Source organism: Ailuropoda melanoleuca, chromosome 2, assembly GCF_002007445.2.
Source record: "Ailuropoda melanoleuca isolate Jingjing chromosome 2, ASM200744v2, whole genome shotgun sequence".
In the NCBI taxonomy this organism is placed as follows: domain Eukaryota; kingdom Metazoa; phylum Chordata; class Mammalia; order Carnivora; family Ursidae; genus Ailuropoda; species Ailuropoda melanoleuca.
The window spans coordinates 150,162,146-150,181,977 of NC_048219.1; the positions used below are offsets into that span (position 1 = coordinate 150,162,146).

A 19,832-nucleotide genomic window follows, 5' to 3' on the forward strand; every position below is an offset into this window, starting at 1 on the left:
TGGATCTCAGGCCAGGCAAACAAAAAGTTGCGGGTGGAAAAGAGGAGAAAACGATGGCTGGATATGAGGTTATCCAAATAATGGCTTTTGGATGACATGCTAAGGAGTTTTAGACTATCCTTTAATCAAGGAGGGCATAGTTCGGGGTTTTTTAAATATAAAGAGTGATATGAAAAGAAATCTTTAGAAATATAACTCTAAATGTGGGAGAGGGGTTAGAAAGTGAAGACTGAACACAACAGGAAGCCAAGATTGTAGTCTACGAAATAATGACAGTCTTAAATGAGAACCATGGGAATAAAAGTAATAGATTTAGGCACCACGTGTAAGAGGTAGGATCTGCAGCAGGAGTTACAAGCTCAATATCTATAGCAGGTAACATAAAATAGTGAAGTAGACTAAGTGAAAGACAGAATAGTGAGGGGGATAAACTGGAGAAAAACATTTCTAAAGAAGGCAACTGCTACTTAGCTCCAGTCAATCACTGCCCTGTGGCAAAATACTACCCAGGATTTGGGGGGAGGGAGAGCCAAAAGTTTGGATATTTATGCAAAATCTTCCATTTTTAAAATAATGATCAAAAAACATTTTTTTTAATTTAATGGAGCATAGAGCCAAAAAAATTACATCTTTGGGCCACACATGACCCACCAATTTGCAAACTCTGATCTGAAGACACAGCTACAAGATATGGAATGTGATGATAGGAAAAGTCAGACAGCATACCCGTTTCCCTTTGAGAATCACTGGGTGAATGACATGGGAGGTGATATAATGGTCAATAACAGAAGAATATCAGACTTTTTCTCCCCACCATTTATACTTCCCATCAGAGGAATATCCTATTCCAGAGATGCTGCAAAGTATCTGTGGATCATACAGCTGTAGATACCTAACCATGTTTCTCAAACTTCTGTGCAAATCAGAATCACCTGCTGGACCCCAGCAAACTGATTTAATAATGGAGCAGAACCCTAATAATTTACATTCTAACAAACTCCCATGTGGTGCTTTTGCTTGTTGCTTCTGGTCCACAGACCACACCCTGATCAAATTAGCACTTGGTATTAAATGCCGGGAGCTCCATCCAGAGACTGAAGGCTAGGGGATGAATATTTTAAAGATACACTGATAAGTAAGACTGGATACATTTTCCCAAAAGGATTATAAAAACAATGGCTTAGGGGCGCCTGGGTGGTGCAGTCCTTAAGCGTCTGCCTTTGGCTCAGGGCGTGATCCCAGCGTTTTGGGATCAAGCCCCATATCAGGCTCCTCTGCTGGAAGCCTGCTTCTCCCTCTCCCACTCCCCCTGCTTGTGTTCCCTCTCTCGCTGGCTGTCTCTCTCTCTCTCTCTCTCAAATAAATAAATAAATAAATCTTAAAAAAAACCACACACAATGGCTTAAAAAAGGTAAAAGTATTGGCAAATGAAGAGAATAAAATTTCAATAAAAAGGAGAATAAAAGAGATAAACACTAACAGAGAAATCAAGTAGATTAAGAGGAAAGAGGACCAGATTTTGAAAGTGGGTAGTCACTAATGATCTCTTCCAGAAAGGTTTCAGGAAAGTAGTATGATAGCACAGAGGAGAATGCAACTAAAATCACCAAATTTTAAAGTCCAGAATGGATGACGAAGTAAAGTCAGGAAGAAAGACAAGAAAACTGATAAGAAAACTAAAGAGACATCAGTGTTTCAATGAGCTAGAACAAAAAATTTAATAGGAGTGAAGGAGTGGGAAAGTTGGAAGACATGACCGATCTGAGAGTAGAGCTTCAAATTCAAGAACTTACCAGTGCAACAATTTTAGGTGATAATACCATTCAAAGTATTGCTAAAGTAAAGGTCTTTGGAGGCAACCTGTAGATTTGCAGACCGCGGCAAGGTCAGGGCAAAAGCGAATGGAATGAATTTTAAAAGGACGAATTACTACAGGAAAACTAGAAAATTAAGGTTTATAATAAGGGAGTCAATAAAGCGATGAACCTAGCCCCAAGAGACACACTGTGAAAAAACAGGAAGAAATAGAGACAGTATTAAATTTGCTCAAGTCACATAGCTAGAAAGTCCTAAAACTGAAAATTAATTCCAGATTACCTCCCAATTCAGAGCTACTTCTTTTTTTTTTTTTTTTAAAGATTTATTTATTTGAGAGCGAGTGAACATGAGCGGAAGGGACAGAGGGAGAGAGAATCTCAAGTAGACTCGGTGCTGAGCACGAAGCCTGACACAGGGCTCCATTCCAAGGACTTTGAGATCATGATCTGAGCCGTAATCAAGACTCAGACGCTTAAATGACTGCACCATCTAGGTGCCTCAATTAGGGCTACTTTTGACAAATTATATGGCCTTTTAAGGGTATTAAAAAGAATATGGTCATTGACTATGAAAATCAAACTGGTACAAAAGTATATCAACCTCTGGATATGGGGTGAAGGAGGCACAAAGATGGGGATCCAAGACAAAAGAAGAGTGTTTTGAAAAGTATTTCAACTGAAAGAACTGCTTTCTCTAGTCCCCTAATTAAGCCATTCTCAAGCAGATCTTTTCTTTTTCCAAATCACAAAAAAGAATTAATAAATTCTATTTAAAGGCAAATTTGATATATCTGGGCCATTAAGGATTATAGATTTTATTTTGAAAATTTACAAATTATTTGGAATTTTAACAAATTCCATTTTGTTTCAATTCCACAAATAGGAGAGTTAAATAACAATAAACAGGCACTGAACAATGCAGTGGATTAAATGCCTTTAACCAGATGATACAGTCAAAACATTATTTACTAGTAAGAAGTTAAGTAGTTACGCTGGTTGAGTGGTCAACTGAGTATTAAAAAACAGGAGAAACATGAAAAAAATAATTAAGAATAAAGAAAACAAGACCGACAAATTTAAGCATGTAATAAAACAATGAACAAAAGAGATCAGGTAAACATTTAAAAAACAATTTCCTACTAAGTATTTATTCATACTCTACCTCCCTAGAATACTACCAAATCAGTATTTTCATTTTTATAATTTTAATTTCATTTTTTAAAGTACCGTACAGTAAACCCGAGCTTCTTTCCCCCTTTCAGTATACAGCTCTAGGAAAAAATTTTAGTATGTGTAGATTGGCATAACCACCATCGCCACTGTGGTGAACAGTTTCATCACTACAAAAACTCCCTTGTTGCTTTCCCAGTTCTGGCAACAACTAATCTGTTCTATAAAGCAACCTATCATGTAGTTTAATTTTATAGTAATTTTTGTTAAGTTTATATTTTTGAAGCTGGATAAGACAGCCTAATAAAGTGATTCCCTAAATCATTTTACACTTTGAAAAATCTGATATAATTGCATAACATTTAAAAGAAAATTATCAAAGGGGAATATTATGTAAAATACATACATGGCTTTAATTTTTTTCAGTACTATTTTTTCTTTGGGAGAATAAACTCTTTGGTTTTCTCAAATGCAAAGAATATTTTATTGGTATTTCATTATTTTTTTAATGCTAGAAAGGCTAGAAAGGCTTTTAAATCAATAAGAAATATGACTTCAGAATAATTTGTAATTATACTTCAAGTACAAAAGCAAATGAAGATAAAATTAATTCAAGTGCACCTAAAATAGTTACCTGCTAAATATGCTTTCATAAATTTTTAAGATTCACTGTTATTTCACAGTATACCTCCCACAAAGAATCAATGTCAAGAAGACATTAAAAACAATTTATTTTAAGTTGTAGGGCTCAGGTTTTCATACAATGACTACTAGATAGCAATAAAAAGGAACAGATTACTGATTCACGTAACATAGCTGGGTGAATCTCAAAAACATACTAAGTGAAAAAAGGCAGACACAAGAGTATATACTGTGTGATTCCATTTATGTGGAGTTCTAGAACAGGCAAATTTAATCTATAATGACAGAAATCAGATCACTTTTTGTCTGGTTTGGGGGATGTCGAGAAACTGACTACAAAGGGACGTGAGGGAACTTCCTGAGGTGATGGAAGTGCTCTATGTCTTGACTGTGGTAATGGTTACCTGGATATATGCATTTGCCAAAATCCACCAAATTGTTCGCTTTACATGTGTAGATTTCATCATATGCAAACTGTACCACAATAAGGTTGATTTTTAGAAAGTTACAGACTCAAAACTTAATTCTTTTAGTAAATTAATATAGACTTACTTGCATTAAATGAGTTTATGAACTAAATATTCATTAAATATTTGATACATGGTACTAAGACTATGGTAAAAAAAAAAGGGGGGGGGAAGTAGATAAGCCATATACTTAAAATATCCTTTGACTGCAAGTATTTTCTGCTCTTTTCATAAGCTAAGGAGTACTTATACTTATGTTTAAGCAACAGCTAAATACTGAGTATCAAGGTCTTCTTAATGCTTATAGAAAGTTTCATGAGTTACCCACATGATAATCTTTTAAAGAGTGCGGCCATCTGGTCTGGTTTGTCAAAGCTGGTCCTCATTTGTGTTAGCACATCAACATTCTCCACCACAAGTTTCTAAAAAAAAAAAAAAAAAAAAAAAAAAAAAGGAAGAAAGAAAGGAAAAAAAATAAAGATCCTAGGTTAGGCATAGACTACCTTGTGTTAATGAGATAAGAGCATGCTTGGAAATCATAATCCAGCAAGTAGGAGATACAATTCATGAAATCCAGATGTTCTATGCTATATACTTTTGTTGTTGGTTTAATAAAAGAATCTTAAAATTATTTACATAGGATTAATGTTTTTCTTCAATTTGCAAATTCAAGAAGGGAGGATGGTTCAGGAAAAAGCAATAAAGATAAGCAGTAGGATAAAGGATTATCTAATGCTTAGACACAGAATAGCATCAATAATAAAAAACAGAGACTGAAGTGGATATAGAAAGCAATAAATTCCAATCAAAATAAAAAGAACTTGCTGATGTTAAAGCTAGCCAAAGACAGCCTACAGTTCATCACCGGATGTATACAATCTGAGGGAGAATACCTTTTGTACTACTTCATATGTGTGTACTACTTCACAGGGATTATAATAGAGCAAGGTTTCCCACACAAATTATAAAATGGAAGTGTTAACTATCTACCTTCTCTTTCAGAGACCACTGGAAAAAAAGGAAAAGAAGGAAGAGATAAAAATAAGGGAAGGGAGGAAAGAATAGCTATTCGAGGAAAATATAACTCATTAAAGAACGTTTTTCTTAAAAGGCTCTTTGGAAAAGTAATTTAGTTTGAAATTAGAATGAAAACAAATATAATTAATTTGATTCTGGCAAAGATAATGTTTACATGTATGTGGAGAGCCTGGATGTAACATTTAAATATCCAGGGATAAAGCCTGGGTATATTGCAAAATACCTACAAATCCAAGCTTCATCCTTGGATATTTCAATTTAGCAAGCCTGGTTGCAAAGATTTAACAGCAAGCATACAGTTAAAGTGCCATAAGGGTTTTGTAACAAACCAAAGGTTGATGATAACTGATTTAAGGAGGATGAAAACCTATACAGAAAATTTATAAAAATCAGTTTTCCTATACTAGTATGAATTTTGTTTAGGTTACTTGATATTATGGGGTTACTTGATATTATGGGAATACCTCAGAGATATTGCAGATTCAGTTCCAGAGTACTGTAATAAAGCAAATACCACAATAAAGCGAGTCAAATGAATTTTTTGGTTTCCTAGTGCATACAAAAAGTTATGCTGACACTATGCTATGGTCTATAAATGTGCAACAGCAATATGTCTAAAAACTAATGCACGTACCTTAATTAAAAAATACTTTATTGCTAAAAATGCTAACCATCATCTGGGCTTTCACTGAGTCGTAATCACTGATCACAAATCACTGTAACAAATATAATCATAATGAAAAAGCATGAAATATTGGGAGAATTACCAAAATGTGCCACAGCCATGAGCAAATACTACTGGAGAAATGGCACCAATATGCTTGCTCGACACAGGGTTGGCCACAAACCTACAACCTGTAAAACTGTAGTATACGCAAAGTGCAGTAAAGTGGTATTCTTATACTTCAGATTCTTTCTCTTTACGATCCCAATCAAATACACACTTCCACACTTCCAGTCGTAGCTGTTTGCTAAACTCAAGTTCTACATTCTCTGATTAAAATGCCTGCTCCTCCTGGGGCCAATTCAGTACCTGTCCCATGCTAAAACTTGATTCAATCAACACACGCTCAAATGTATGCTCAACCCTGACAGTGCTCCTGCACCTTGAACATATACTTCCACATATATCACTGAATCAGACACCACTGAGTTTTAAATGCACCATTCCCTTATGTGCCATTATGAAAAAAAAGAAAACTTTACGAAGTAAGCTGACATAATGTTTCCAATCATATGACTTTAAGACACCTACAATTTCAGAAACATTAATACAGAATAACTGTGTTTTAGAATCAATAAATTATAGTATATGTTTAATGGTAAGGATACTATAATCACTTTTTAGCTCCCCGTACCAGGGAATTTACAAACAATCCCATTTACCTGATCTACACGAGTGAGGTGATATTCCAATTTTATAACTGAGGAAACGAAACTAACGCTTAGAGAAATTAGGTAACTAGCCCAAAGTTATACAGATATTAAATAGTAGATTTTGGAATTTGAATTCAGATACGTCTGATTTTAAAATCCATGCTCTTAATCCCTAAAGAAATGGTTCTCCATTTTTAGTGTATTGGAACAATCTAGAGGACTTATTAATTAAAAAACACACTGCTGGGTCTCAGGCCCACAGGTTTTGATTCAGCAAATCTGAGGCAGAACCAAAAACTCTGTATTGTTAACAAGTTCTGAGGTAATGCTGCTGCCGTTGATCTGAGGACCATACTTTAAGAACCATTACCCTAAAGTATTTGTTTGCACATTATTACTTAAAAAGTTAATGTCCCTGGGGCACCTGGGTGGCACAGCGGTTAAGCATCTGCCTTCAGCTCAGGGCGTGATCCCGGCATTATGGGATCGAGCCCCACGTCAGGCTCCTCCACTATGAGCCTGCTTCTTCCTCTCCCACTCCCCCTGCTTGTGTTCCCTCTCTCGCTGGCTGTCTCTATCTCTGTCAAATAAATAAATAAAATCTTAAAAAAAAAGTTAATGTCCCCACTTAAAAATTGTTTATATATTTAAATTTTTTTCTTTTCTCCCTCAATTGCATCCTAAAACAGAGCTCTCTAAACATTTAAAGCCATTGATTAATATCACTGGCAAATGGACTATAAGCTGGAAGTAATACTAGTGAATACAAATCAGGTAAAACATATGAAGAGTACTAAAAATAAACTTGGTTTTCAGTTAATAAGAAAGTGTTAAATTCTTGGCACAATTATTTAAATTTCCTACTTCGTTTGAAAAAAAAAAAAGTCTTCTATGAAGAACTAGAAGAACTGATCTGTAAAATGCCAAAAACGATTCTTTTGGCAGGATTAGAAGGAGACATTGACTCAATGGGCACACCACCAAATGAAACACCTCAAGAATTTTAGTAGGAAAGAAGACTGGCTGTTTTCTTCTCCAGAGAGCAATGAACATGTTTTAGCGTGAGTATGCATGCACAGTGCTGACTATGTCTGACACATGATTTATTCACGATCATTAAATATAAAGAAGTTCTTTTTTTCTGACACACAAACTTACTCTTTGAAACAAAAAGGTCCCCAAGCTAAAATAAAATAGGAACTGAAACAATGGTCATCTTTAAGATACAAAGAAAATATGCAGCCACGTATTTAGTTTATATCAATTTAGATTAAATATAAAAAATAAAAAGAGAAAAATAAAAGCTAAGAAGTTACAGAAATGATCTTAAAAGTATTTTAATTCCCCCAAAACATTTTATGTACTAATTTCATGAAGTTCATTTATTTTTAGTAATTTCTACACCCAACGTGGGGCTCAAACTCACAACCCCGAGATCAAGAGCTGCACACTCTTCCAAATGAACCAACCAGATGCCCCTTTATGCACAAAGACTAATAAAATGCAGGGCATCTGGTTGGCTCAGTTGGTAAAGCATGTGACTCTTAATCTCAGCGTCTTGAGTTCAAGCTCCACGGTGGGCATGGAGCCTATGTAAAAAAAAAAAAGAGAAAGAGACTAAAATGCTACTAGAGGCATCATCATATTCTAATGTGAAGAGTGTGAGTTACAATCTCTTCAGAGGGATATTTGGCAATACTGGAAAACACCTAGATATCCATATCTTTTGATCCACTTTCAGAAATTTTTCCTATGCTCAAATAAGTGTGTAAACTATGTGGAAATGTTGGTTAAATGTCGAGTATTTTACACATATGTCTAAAATTCTTCTTCCAGAAATCCACTAAAGTGAAAGGAAATGAATAAAAAGGAACAAACCTACAATAAAAAAGAAAACACCAGAGGAAACAGGCAAGACCAAATGAGAGATGTCAACAAATTTCTAGAAGATGGAAACTGAAGCAAAGAATAAGTAAAGGTGAGAAATGTGACGAGCAAATCCTGCAGGGGAGCTACAGTATAGAAGACAAGCTGATGCATGCTCTAGGACCCAGGCAGGGCGCAGAAGTTGTAGACAGTGGCATAGAAAGAAAGACTTGAAGATGAAAACAAGAAGGTTATTACATGTCTGTATGGGGGGTTGTTACACACCTCTCACCATCTTAAGAAGTGATGCCAACAAGGACAACTCTAAAATCGGGAGCAAAAGTTGGCAGGAGGGAGGCGGGGGCAGAAAATGACCCAAGGCAGCCAGCCTGATGTATTAAACCTCCCACTTCTACACTCCAATGATCTCCAACAGACTTCTACTCTCTAGGGGGAGGTTACAATTTTTGAAAAATGATTGTGGGAATCATTTGAAACCTATGATGAAGATACCTTTCTCCAAAGGGTATTTCTTAGCTTCTGCCAAGCACTTTGGGGTACTACTAATCTAGGACCACTTTAATCCAGGTTTAAGACTATAGGTTCCTTGGATAAAAAAGAGCAACACCAAAAGAGCTGGATATCCTGGGGAGGGGCAAATCATTTCCAGTTCATAATTACCCTGAAGATACAACCCTTTGGGGGTATCTGTGTAAAGAGGGTGGAGAGGAATTTAAGCAGATCTCCCACTCTCCACTTTAGGCAGGCTTTGGATTTTACTACAGACCCTCCCCCCAACCCACAAGTCCACAAAACCTACATATTACTCTTACAAATGTTGCTTCTGGATCAGCAGATGTCCTTAGGTCAAAAGTGGCTTCCAGTACTAGGCTTATGTCTCTGAGTTCCCGCATTCTTCTTGATTTTGGCCTACCTTTTTAGTTTTTTTAAAGCAGAATCTTTATCTCGCCAACTTTTTAAGTTGTCCTTAAGAGAAAAGATGGTCTAAATAACCTACCCTACCAATACTTGAAGCAAAATCTAAATGTTATGCTGTTTCTATAATTTCATAAATTAGGTCATTCTATGGAAACTTTATTGGACATTAAAAAATGCAAAACAATTAGAATCATCACTGACTACTTTCGGAGATTTATCTCAATGAGATAGAATACTATACAACACATTGAACTTGTCTATATGAAACACCATTATATTACGATCATAAGATTGCTTATGTTAGGGGCGCCTGGGTGGCTCAGTCATTAAGCGTCTGCCTTTGGCTCAGGTCATGATCCCAGCATTCTGGGACTGAGCCCTGCATCGGGCTCCCTGCTCAGCGGGAAGCCTGCTTCTCCGTCTCCCGCTCCCCCTGCTTGTGTTCCCTCTCTCACTGCCTCTCTCTCTCTGTCAAATAAATAATCTTAAAAAAAAAAAGATTGCTTATGTAATAAAATACAAGAATACACATGGAAGTATGCCTGGATTACATCTTGGGGTTGTTAAAAGGGATCTCTAAGAAAATGGTTGTAAACTATCAGCCTTACCTTGATCCCAAAACCAGATAAAGACTCCACAAAAAAAAAACAGAACTACAGACCAATATCTTTGATGAACACATTCAAAAATCCTCAACAAAACACTAGCCAAGAGATTCCAACAACACATTACAAAAAAAAATCATTCACCATGATCAAGTGAGACTTATGCTCAGTATGCAAAGGTGGTTCAATATTTGCAAATCAATCCATGTGGTACATCATATCAATAAGAGAAAGGATAAAAGTCATATGTTCATTTCAATAGATCCAAGAAAAGCATCTGATGAAGTACAACATCCATTCATGATAAAAACCCTCAACAAAGTAGGTTCAGAGGGAACATACCTCAATATAATAAAGGCCATATATGAAAAGCCCATAATGAACATCATACTCAATGAGGAAAAACTGAGAGCCTTCCCACTAAAGTCAGGTACAAGATAAGGATGTCCACTCTCACCACTTTTTTTCAACACAGTACTGTAAGTCCTAGCCGTAGCAATCAGACAACAAAAAGAAATAAAAGGCATCCAAATTGGTAAGAAAGAAGTAAAAGTCACTATTTACAGATCACATGATACTATATATAGAAAACCCTAAAGACTCCACTAAAACACTACTAGAACTGATAAAAGAGTTCAGTAAGGTCACAAGATACAAAAATCAATGTAGAGAAATCTACTGTATTTCTATATATGAATTATGAAGCAGCAGTAAGAGAAATTAAGAAAACAATCCCATTTACAATTGCACCAAAAATAGTAAGATACCTAGGAATAAGCCTAACCAAAGAGGTGAAAGATCTATACTCTGAAAATTGTAAAACACTAATAAAAGAAACTGAAGACAGAATGCCTGGGTGGCTCAGTCAGTTAAATATCCAACTCTTGGTTTCTGTTCAGGTCATGATCTCAGGGTCCTGGGATCAAGCCCCACACTGGGCTCCAAGCTGAGTGGGGAGTCTGCTTGTCCCTCTCCCTCCACCAGCTCATGCTCACTCTCTCTCTCCCTCATTCAAATAAATAAAATCCTTCAAAAAAAAAAAAAGAAAGAAATTGAAGACAACTCAAAGAAATGGAAAGACATGCCATGTTCATGGATTGAAAGAATGATGTTAAAATGTCTATAGTACCCAAAGCAATCTACATATTTAATGCAATCCCTATCAAAATACCAACAGCATTCTTCACAGAACTAGAATAAATAATCCTAGAATTTATATGGAACCACAAAAGACCCCAAATTGCCAAAGCAATTCTGAAAAAGAAAAGCAAAACTGGAGGCATCACAATTCCAGACTTCAAGTTATATTACAAAGCTGTAGTGACAGAAACAGTATGGTGCTGGCAAAGAAACAGACACACAGATCAATGTAACAGAATGGAAAACCCAGAAATGAACCACAACTACATGGTCAATTAATCTTTGACAAAGCAGGAAAGAATATCCAGTGGGAAAAAGACAATCTCTTCAACAAATGGTGTCAGGAAAACTGGATAGCAACATGTGAAAGAATAAAACTGGACCACTTTCTTACACCATACACAAAAATGAATTCAAAATGCATTAAAGACCTAAATATGAGAAGTGAAACAATTAAAATCCTAGAGAACACAGGCAGTCACCTCTTTGACACTGGGTATAGCAACTTCTCTCCCTTTCCTGAGGCAAGGGAAACAAAAGCAAACATAAACTATTGGGACTACATCAAAATAAAAAAAACTTCTGCACGGTGAAGGAAACAGTCAACAAAAGTAAAAGGCAACCTACTGAATGGGAAAAGATATTTGCAAATGACATATCTAATAAAGGGTTAGTATCTAAAATATATAAAGAACTTATACAAACCAACACCCAAAAAACAAGTAACCCAATTAAAAATGGGTAAAAAGAGCAGACATTTCTCCAAATACATACAGAGAGCCAAAGACAAATGAAAAGATGCTCATCATCACTTATCATCAAGGAAATGCAAATTCAAACTATAATGAGATCTCACCTTACACCTGTCAGAATGGCTAAAACCAAAAACACAAGAAACAACAGGTGCTGGCAAGTACATGCAGAAAGGGAAACCCTCTTGCACTGTTTATAGGAATGCAAACTGATGCAGGCGGCCACTCTGGAAAATAGTATGGATGTTCCTTAAAAAAGTTAAAAATAGAACTACTCCATGATACAGTAATTGCACTACTAGATATTTACCCAAAAAAATAAAAAAATACTAATTCAAAGGGATACACACACCACAATGTTTATAGCACCATTTTCTACAATAGCCAAATTATAGAAACAGCCTGAATATCCACTGGCTGATGAATGGATAAAGAAGTTATGGTCTGGGGGCGCCTGGTTGGCACAGTCGTTAAGCGTCTGCCTTCAGCTCAGGCCGTGATCCCAGTGTTCTGGGATCGAGCCCCACATCAGGCTTCTCCACTAGGAGCCTGCTTCTTCCTCTCCCACTCCCCCTGCTTGTGTTCCCTCTTTCGCTGGCTCTCTCTGTCAAATAAATAAATAAAATCTTAAAAAAAAAAAAAGTTATGGTCTGTGTATGCACGCGCGCACACACACACACACACACACACAATGGAATATTACTCAGCCACAAAAAAGAATGAAATCCTGCCATTTGCAATGATGTGGACAGAGCTAGAGAGTATCAGGCTAAGCGAAATAAGTCAAAGAAAGACAAATACCATATGATTTCACACATATGTGTAATTTAAAAAACAAAAGAAATGAGCATGGGGAAAAAGAGAGGCAAACCAAGAAACAGACTCTTAACTACTGAGAACAACCTGATGGTGACCAAGAGGGGAGGTGGGTGGGAGGACAAGTTAAATAGGTGACGGGGATTAAGGAGTGTATTGGTTGTGATGAGCATCGCCTATTGTATCAAGTGTTGAATCACTAAATTGTACACCTGAAATTAGTATTACACTATGTATTAACTAACTGGAATTTAAATAAAAACTTTAAAAAATAAAAATAAAACGCTAAAATCAGAAGTTTTAGAAAAAAATGTTTAGTATCCTAAACCATTTTGGTTTTGGAGTATATTATATTTAATGAGAAATCCAAGCAAATTCACATCCGTGCATCTCAATTATTATGAATCTAAGTTCTTATACAAAAAGTTTCTTTTGTCTAGGTTTTTCACTCAAGTTTAATATTATCAAATATTTAAAAGAGGATCCATCCGAGAAACAACACTCTTAAGTCAGAAAATTCACTAGCATTAAAAAAAGAAGTCAACATTATTTATACTCTCATCAAAACTTTACATTTTAATAACATTCAAGAAAAAAAATAGTCACTCCAAAATATAGACAGAAATGTTAAGACATAAGCTCCTACCATTTCAAAAATAAGAATGTATTTAATAATAATACTTAAGGACAGAGCTAAGAGAGTTAAGTTTATAAATAAAGTATTACTAAAAGATTATGACAAAATCTGAACTTAAAAGTGATCTGGAGGGGTGCCTGGTTGGTTCAGTCATTAAGCATCTGTCTTCGGCTCAGGTCGTGATCCCTGGGTCCTGGGATTGAGTCCCACATCGGGCTCCCTGCTCAGGGGGAAGCCTGCTTCTCCCTCTTCTGCTCCCCCTGCTGATGTTCCCTCTCTCACTATGTTTCTCTCTCTGTCCAATAAATAAATTAAAAAACCTTAAAAAAAAAAAGTGATCTGGAAATAATAGACTGTATCTAACAAGATAAATTTTTTAAAGAACAACAATATGCAACACTTAGGTCTAGAGAAAAAATGTACAAAATCTAAGATGTGGAGAGCCATGGTTCAAGGGTAGTATGTGAAAAGAAAGAAAATTTATGACATGAAAATATTATGGTATAAGCTACCAAAAGTCTCAACGTAATCTTAAACTGTACTGGTAACTATAGGATCCAGAATAGGTAAGTGCACCTTCACTAATTAGATCTTTAGCTGAAGTTTATTCTTGGTTCAAGGCACTATTATCTAAGGGTGACACAAACAATTTCAACAGAATTTGCACAGAACAGAGTGAGACTAACATGAATATATTTCACATGGGGAAGACAAAGGCAATACACTACAAAAGTTTTTAAATATGTGAAGGGTAATCCTGTCAAAGGCAATCTCTACCTCTTGATGTCAGAATGAAAACCAATCAAAAGTCACTACTTCAGTATTTACTCACCATAACTAGAAATATGCAGTAACTAAAAATGTAGTATTTCTTCCTGCATCAGATGTGTGGATTAGATGACTGCTTAGATCCCTTTCCTTTTTAAAAACAATATAGCACAGCAGAGCAAAAGCTTAAGCTCTAGGTCTAGATTGACTACACAAGTTCAAATTTTAGTTTCACCACTTTAAAGCATGTGAGCCCAGACAAGGTACTTAACATTTCTTGGTTTTATTTTCCTAATTTGTAAAATAGGAACAGTATCAGTTTTATGTAAGGAGCTTAGAAAAGTCCTGGGACAAAGTAAAGAGTCAAAATAGCTACCCATTTTTATTTCTGTATCCAACAAATATTTAGCAAATACCTTCTACGTGTGGACGCTAATTTAGTACCAAAGTTTTAAGAGAGTTTGTAACTGAGTTTTTATTCTAGTGACAATGACATAAACAAATACATGAAAGGTCACAAGTAAGACACACAGCTGAATAAAGAGGGGAAAAAAGTGATGCTTGCTATTTTAGAAAGCATGATGAAGAAAGGATACTCTGATAACAGAACATTTGAAAAATACATGAATATTATGAGAAGGAAAGCTAAGACAATAACTCAGTGAAGAGTATTTTAACAAGTAGGCCAACCAGGCTGGAGAAGTTAGATGGTGAGGAAAGTGAAAGGCCAGATCTTATAGGGGCCACCTTCCAGTACTGTTAAAGACATTAAATGCCTTTAAACTCCCATAGATATGGATATAGGTATCTAAATAGGCTAATCTGTTTTACTACCTGACAATATTCAATCTACCACATTAAACGGCAAAGAAGCACTAAAAATACTTAACAATTCTAGAAGTACCTAGTCTGAAATAAAAAATAGCTGGTAAAAGCAAAATTCTTTTCTAGAATTCAAAAAAGGAATATCTTGTCATAATTCTTCTTTCATACTGAAAAGAACACAAGAAAGTATAAAGAAAACAAGAAATTTGTCACCTAAGAAAAATAGGACAAAAAAGAGATCATGTATTTACAGGTGAACGAGTCTAATAAACAGCAATGATATTGCTTGTAAAGAACCAAAACTGTCATTGCAATGTTTATGCATTCAAAACTATATAAAGCATAGTTTGTATATTTATATTTATAAAGTATCTAAAAGTTGACTTTTATACAAGAATTGTAGAACACTCTTTTGAAAAAGAACAATAAGAGGATAATGGACATAATGAATACGAAGTAATATTTTACTCAATGCTTATTGTGGGTAAAGAACTATGCTCAGTACCTAAGTGTTTGACAAGTATTATCTCATATAATTCTCTCAAAGTAAAAGTTTAGTAAGTTTAAACTTTACCCAAAGTCAAAGCTCTTAAATGAGAGGACTGAAATTCCAGATAATTTCAGTCTTTAAAGGTTTGAGTTCTTGGGGAGCCTGGGTGGCTCGGCTCAGTCAGCTGAGCATCCGACTCTTGGTTTCGGCTCAGGTCTTGATCTCAGGGTGATGAGACTGAGCCCTGCACTGGGCTCCACACAGCACAAAGCTGACTTGAGTCTCTCCCTCTCTCTCTGCCCCCTCCCCACTCATGCACTCTCTCTCTAAAATAAATAAAATCTTTTATAAAAAACTTGAGTTTTTATTTTTTTATTTTTTTTTTAAAGATTTTATTTATTCAACAGAGATNTTTATTTGACAGAGATAGAGACAGCCAGCGAGAGAGGGAACACAAGCAGGGGGAGTGGGAGAGGAAGAAGCAGGCTCACAGCAGAGGAGCCTGATGTGGGGCTCGATCCCATAACGCCGGGATCACGCCCTGAGCCGAAGGCAGACGCTCAACCGCTGTGCCACCCAGGCGCCCCAAAACTTGAGTTTTTAAACACTGGGTAATACCACCTCTCCTTTTAGTCACAGACTCTTGCCATCTATTTTATTCATTCAGCAAAATATTTCTCACCTTGCAGCAATCGACTTATCCTATACATTTGCTCAATTTTCAGTAAATCAGATTATCACGTTTAGTGCTACATTTAAATGCTACACTTAAAATGCAAGCTACTTATCAGTGCTATAACCATATTCTTGAGAAATTAAAAATGCAAGGCACAAGTAACCACCAAAAAAAAAAATTCACAAAGGGCACATTTTTTAATAATTTTTATAGATTATCAATTAATTAATTTTTAAAGATTTTATTTAACTTGACAGAGACAGCCAGCGAAAGAGGGAACACAAGCAGGGGGAGTGGGAGAGGAAGAAGCAGGCCCCTAACAGAGGAGGATACCTATCCCAGAATGCTGGGATCATGCCCTGAGCTGAAGGCAGACGCTTAACAACTGTGCCACCCACGCACCCCAAAGATTTTATTTTTAAATAATCTCTACACCCAATGTGGGGCTCAAGCTTATATCCCCGAGATCAAGAGTTTCACACTCCACCAACTGAGCTTAGCTAGGTGTCCCTAAAAGGACACATTTTAAAATATGCCTCCTCTATTCTGTTCTAAAGTTTTAAGTTTTAGTGGCTCAAATTCAAATTCTTTCAAAAACTTGATAGCTATTTATATACACAGACTCATTCAATACAAATCACCTTAACACTGGGCTATTACTAAAAGGTTAAAAAAAAGTCATTTAAAATGCTGTTGCTTCAGCTCTCTTACATCTTTAATAAAATGCTAAATGTTCTAAAGACATTTTTTATCCAGCTTAAAGGGCATAAGATAATTTAAAAGATTATTTAATAATAAAAAATAATGGGCTTAGAGGTGCATGGCTGGTTCAGCTGACAGAGCATGTGACTCCTGATCTTGGGGTCATGAGTTTGAGCACCACATTGGGCACAGAGAATACTTAGGGGGAAAAAAAAAAGCCAATGAGCCTAGTAATGTTTGTAATATAATCTGTGGAAAGTAATACATTTAAACTGCAAATTTAAATAAGTGACTTTGGCTAGAATTTTGAACACTATTCAAAGAAAAGCATCACGGTACAACAAAATGAAAACACAACCAAAGGTCAAAAAATCTGAGGTTTAGTCTCCTTTAGCAAGTCATTTCATCTCTCTAGGCTCTCAATTTTCATTTGTAAAAGAGAGAGTACTAAATGAAAATGCTACTGAACAAAGGCCATGCTAGTTCCATAATTTCATTTACATATGAGAACTTTCATGTTGGGTTAAAGTAATTAACATTGTAGGCTGGCTGTTCATATTCTTGAAATGTTTTTGAGGAATTAATGTTTCAAAGCTAAAACTGACTGCATTACCTTAAGTTCAGCAACTTGTGATGAAATATGCCACATAAGGCTCTCACTTAGGAACTTCATACCATACGGGCCTAGTAGTTCTGATAATGACCTCATTTCTGAAAGGAAATATAATTAATTTTATACTTTGACAGAGCAAACACTTTAAGAAAATGAATATTAACATACTGGAATGTTCCATCATAGAAGCAAATTATTAATGCAAAAATCCTGAGAAGTCTCCAGAATAAAAAAGGTAACACAAATGCAAAGGTAAGTCTAAGATATAGTGTATGATTATGCATTGAATGAATGTAATTGAATGAAAATAGTCATCACAATCAAAAGCCAAAAAAATCAAGGTTTCTTCACTCTATAAAACATGCCATAGTTTTACTCACCTGATATGTCAGAATATTCCTCTGCATTAAATGTTAATTCATTTTCTGTAGGTAAGTTCACAAATGCTTTCATTGCAGGGAAATAAGCTATATGACCATTGCTGACTTGTCTTAACAAAGTTTCCAAATACCTAAGGAGAAAAAGTAAATTTATAAAAAGGACAAATTAATTCAAAATCTATTGTGGGATACATTTCTGCATAAGTTGACTGACTGCAAAAGCGAGCAATTGATAAAAAAAAAAACAACTTCCTTAAGCAGTTCATTACAAAGAAACTTTTAATCACTCCAAATTTCTAAATGTGCTTACCAATTTGTGTATAGACTTGTAATGGTTGGTTCTCCATGACTGTCTAAATGTTGTGTTTGTTGAAGAAGAACATTATTAAATACTCTTGTAATATCGATTTGCACATAGTTTTCTATTGACTGCAGTACAGTCATGTATGCTCTTACACTTGTTAGAAGCTCTGATGGTTTTGCAATTTCCTGTGTGGCTTGATTATACATAGTCATTCCAACAATTGACCTGGGGAGGCGGGGAGGAATAAAAGAACTGACTTTTGCATTTATGTAAATAGGCCATTCAACCTACTGATCTCTAATATTAAATAAGCAATAACATTAATTTTAAATACGATTTGTTATGAAAACATGAAATTACTATCTTCCAAAGAAACCACCTTAAAAAAGAATGAACACCTAAAAGCCACAGTAAAGTACAAATATGATTTAAAAAGTTCTAAGGACATCAATATTAAAAATGATTTAACAATAAAGATGGTTTTAAAAAATTCCTTTAACAGGACACACTGTCTGTAGCAAGTACAATGGGGTTATTTAATCCATAGCTCAAATTCATCTGGCACTGTTCCGTGCCAGTTTTTTTTTAGGCTTTATATTGATCATCCTCGTATTTAATAACCCTACGATATAGTTATCACCCACCATTTCCCAGATTAAAAAAAAAAAAAGACCTAAGGCTCAGAACTCAAGTAAACTGAGTTAAGTTCACTCTGTTTGGGAGTAGTGAGTCTAGGGTTTGAGACTACATCTGCCTGACAGTGCTGCCACTCAACAAAATGCATGATAGTGAAAACAAGGCAACAAACAAAGAACTTTATTGTTTCTTAATCATTTGCAGCACATAAAACACAGTTCCTTTATGTTTATATCCCAATAAACTATAAGCCTAAAAGGAAACACAAATTTTGAAAATACTTTTCTACCTGATCTTTTCCTACATTGGCCACCCCTATCTTACCATCTTTAAAACTCCCTAAGCATTAGATTTGTAAAGATCTTAAACTTGTGTTTGTAGTGATAAATCCTTAAAGACAACGACAAACCCCTTCAATAGAAACAATCCCAGAAGACCAACTCAAGGCAATAACTGCTACCCTTATATATAACCCCTAAAGTCCTAAGATTGTGCTCAAGTGATCAGCAAAATCAACAAACTACTACAAGCTACTTGTTTTGGCATAAAAATCTTCCCCAGGTAAACAACCTTATAGCCTTTCCTTGATCCTGATAACTAAGTAGATGTTTTGCCAAGGAACATCTGATTCTCTGTGGATTAACAGACCAGATTACAGACAGAAGGAAAACAAGGGAGCTATAAAGTGAACCCTATCTTCCACCCACCACTCTTAACAACCCCCACCAAGTTGAGAATAATAAATACCAGAGTGCATAATATCCCTTCGGTCTAAATACTATTCTGGGTTTCACTGTCAGAAATGGGTCAGGAAACCCATTTCTGGGTTTCACTGCCTTACTTAGGGAAAGCAATGACTTAACACACAATTTAGTGCCCACTTATATATTCTCCTATTTTGTTCTTTAATTGTTGTAGTCTTCTCACGAACTGTAGCTCTAAGCTTTATACTATTTCATTACTACTTATAGTACTTAACACAATGTCAAGCATATGGTACAAATACTACTTGTCAATGACCACAAAACTTTGAAAAATCCTTGGCTAAATTTTGTTTTATAAATTGCTCTAGGCCTTCCAAGAAAAACTTCTCAATTAATATTTTCTTTAATAAATAAGTGTGTGACTTTAGAAAAAAGGTTGAAGCAACATTTATAAAATTGAAAGGCTTC

At 35.5% G+C, this 19,832-nt stretch overlaps 1 protein-coding gene across 2 annotated transcripts in view; it reads right to left on the reverse strand.

The window, feature by feature from the left end:
* Nucleotides 1-19,832, reverse strand: part of NCKAP1 (NCK associated protein 1) — a 107,316-nt gene that overhangs the window by 12,098 nt on the left and 75,386 nt on the right. For both annotated transcript variants that reach the window (XM_034654822.1, XM_034654823.1), the window contains 4 exons: nt 18,031-18,249; nt 17,721-17,851; nt 17,341-17,438; nt 4,425-4,518 (listed from right to left, as the gene is read on the reverse strand). In XM_034654822.1, coding sequence (XP_034510713.1) covers nt 4,425-4,518; nt 17,341-17,438; nt 17,721-17,851; nt 18,031-18,249 — 542 coding nt within the window. The remainder of the gene's footprint in view (nt 1-4,424; nt 4,519-17,340; nt 17,439-17,720; nt 17,852-18,030; nt 18,250-19,832) is intronic.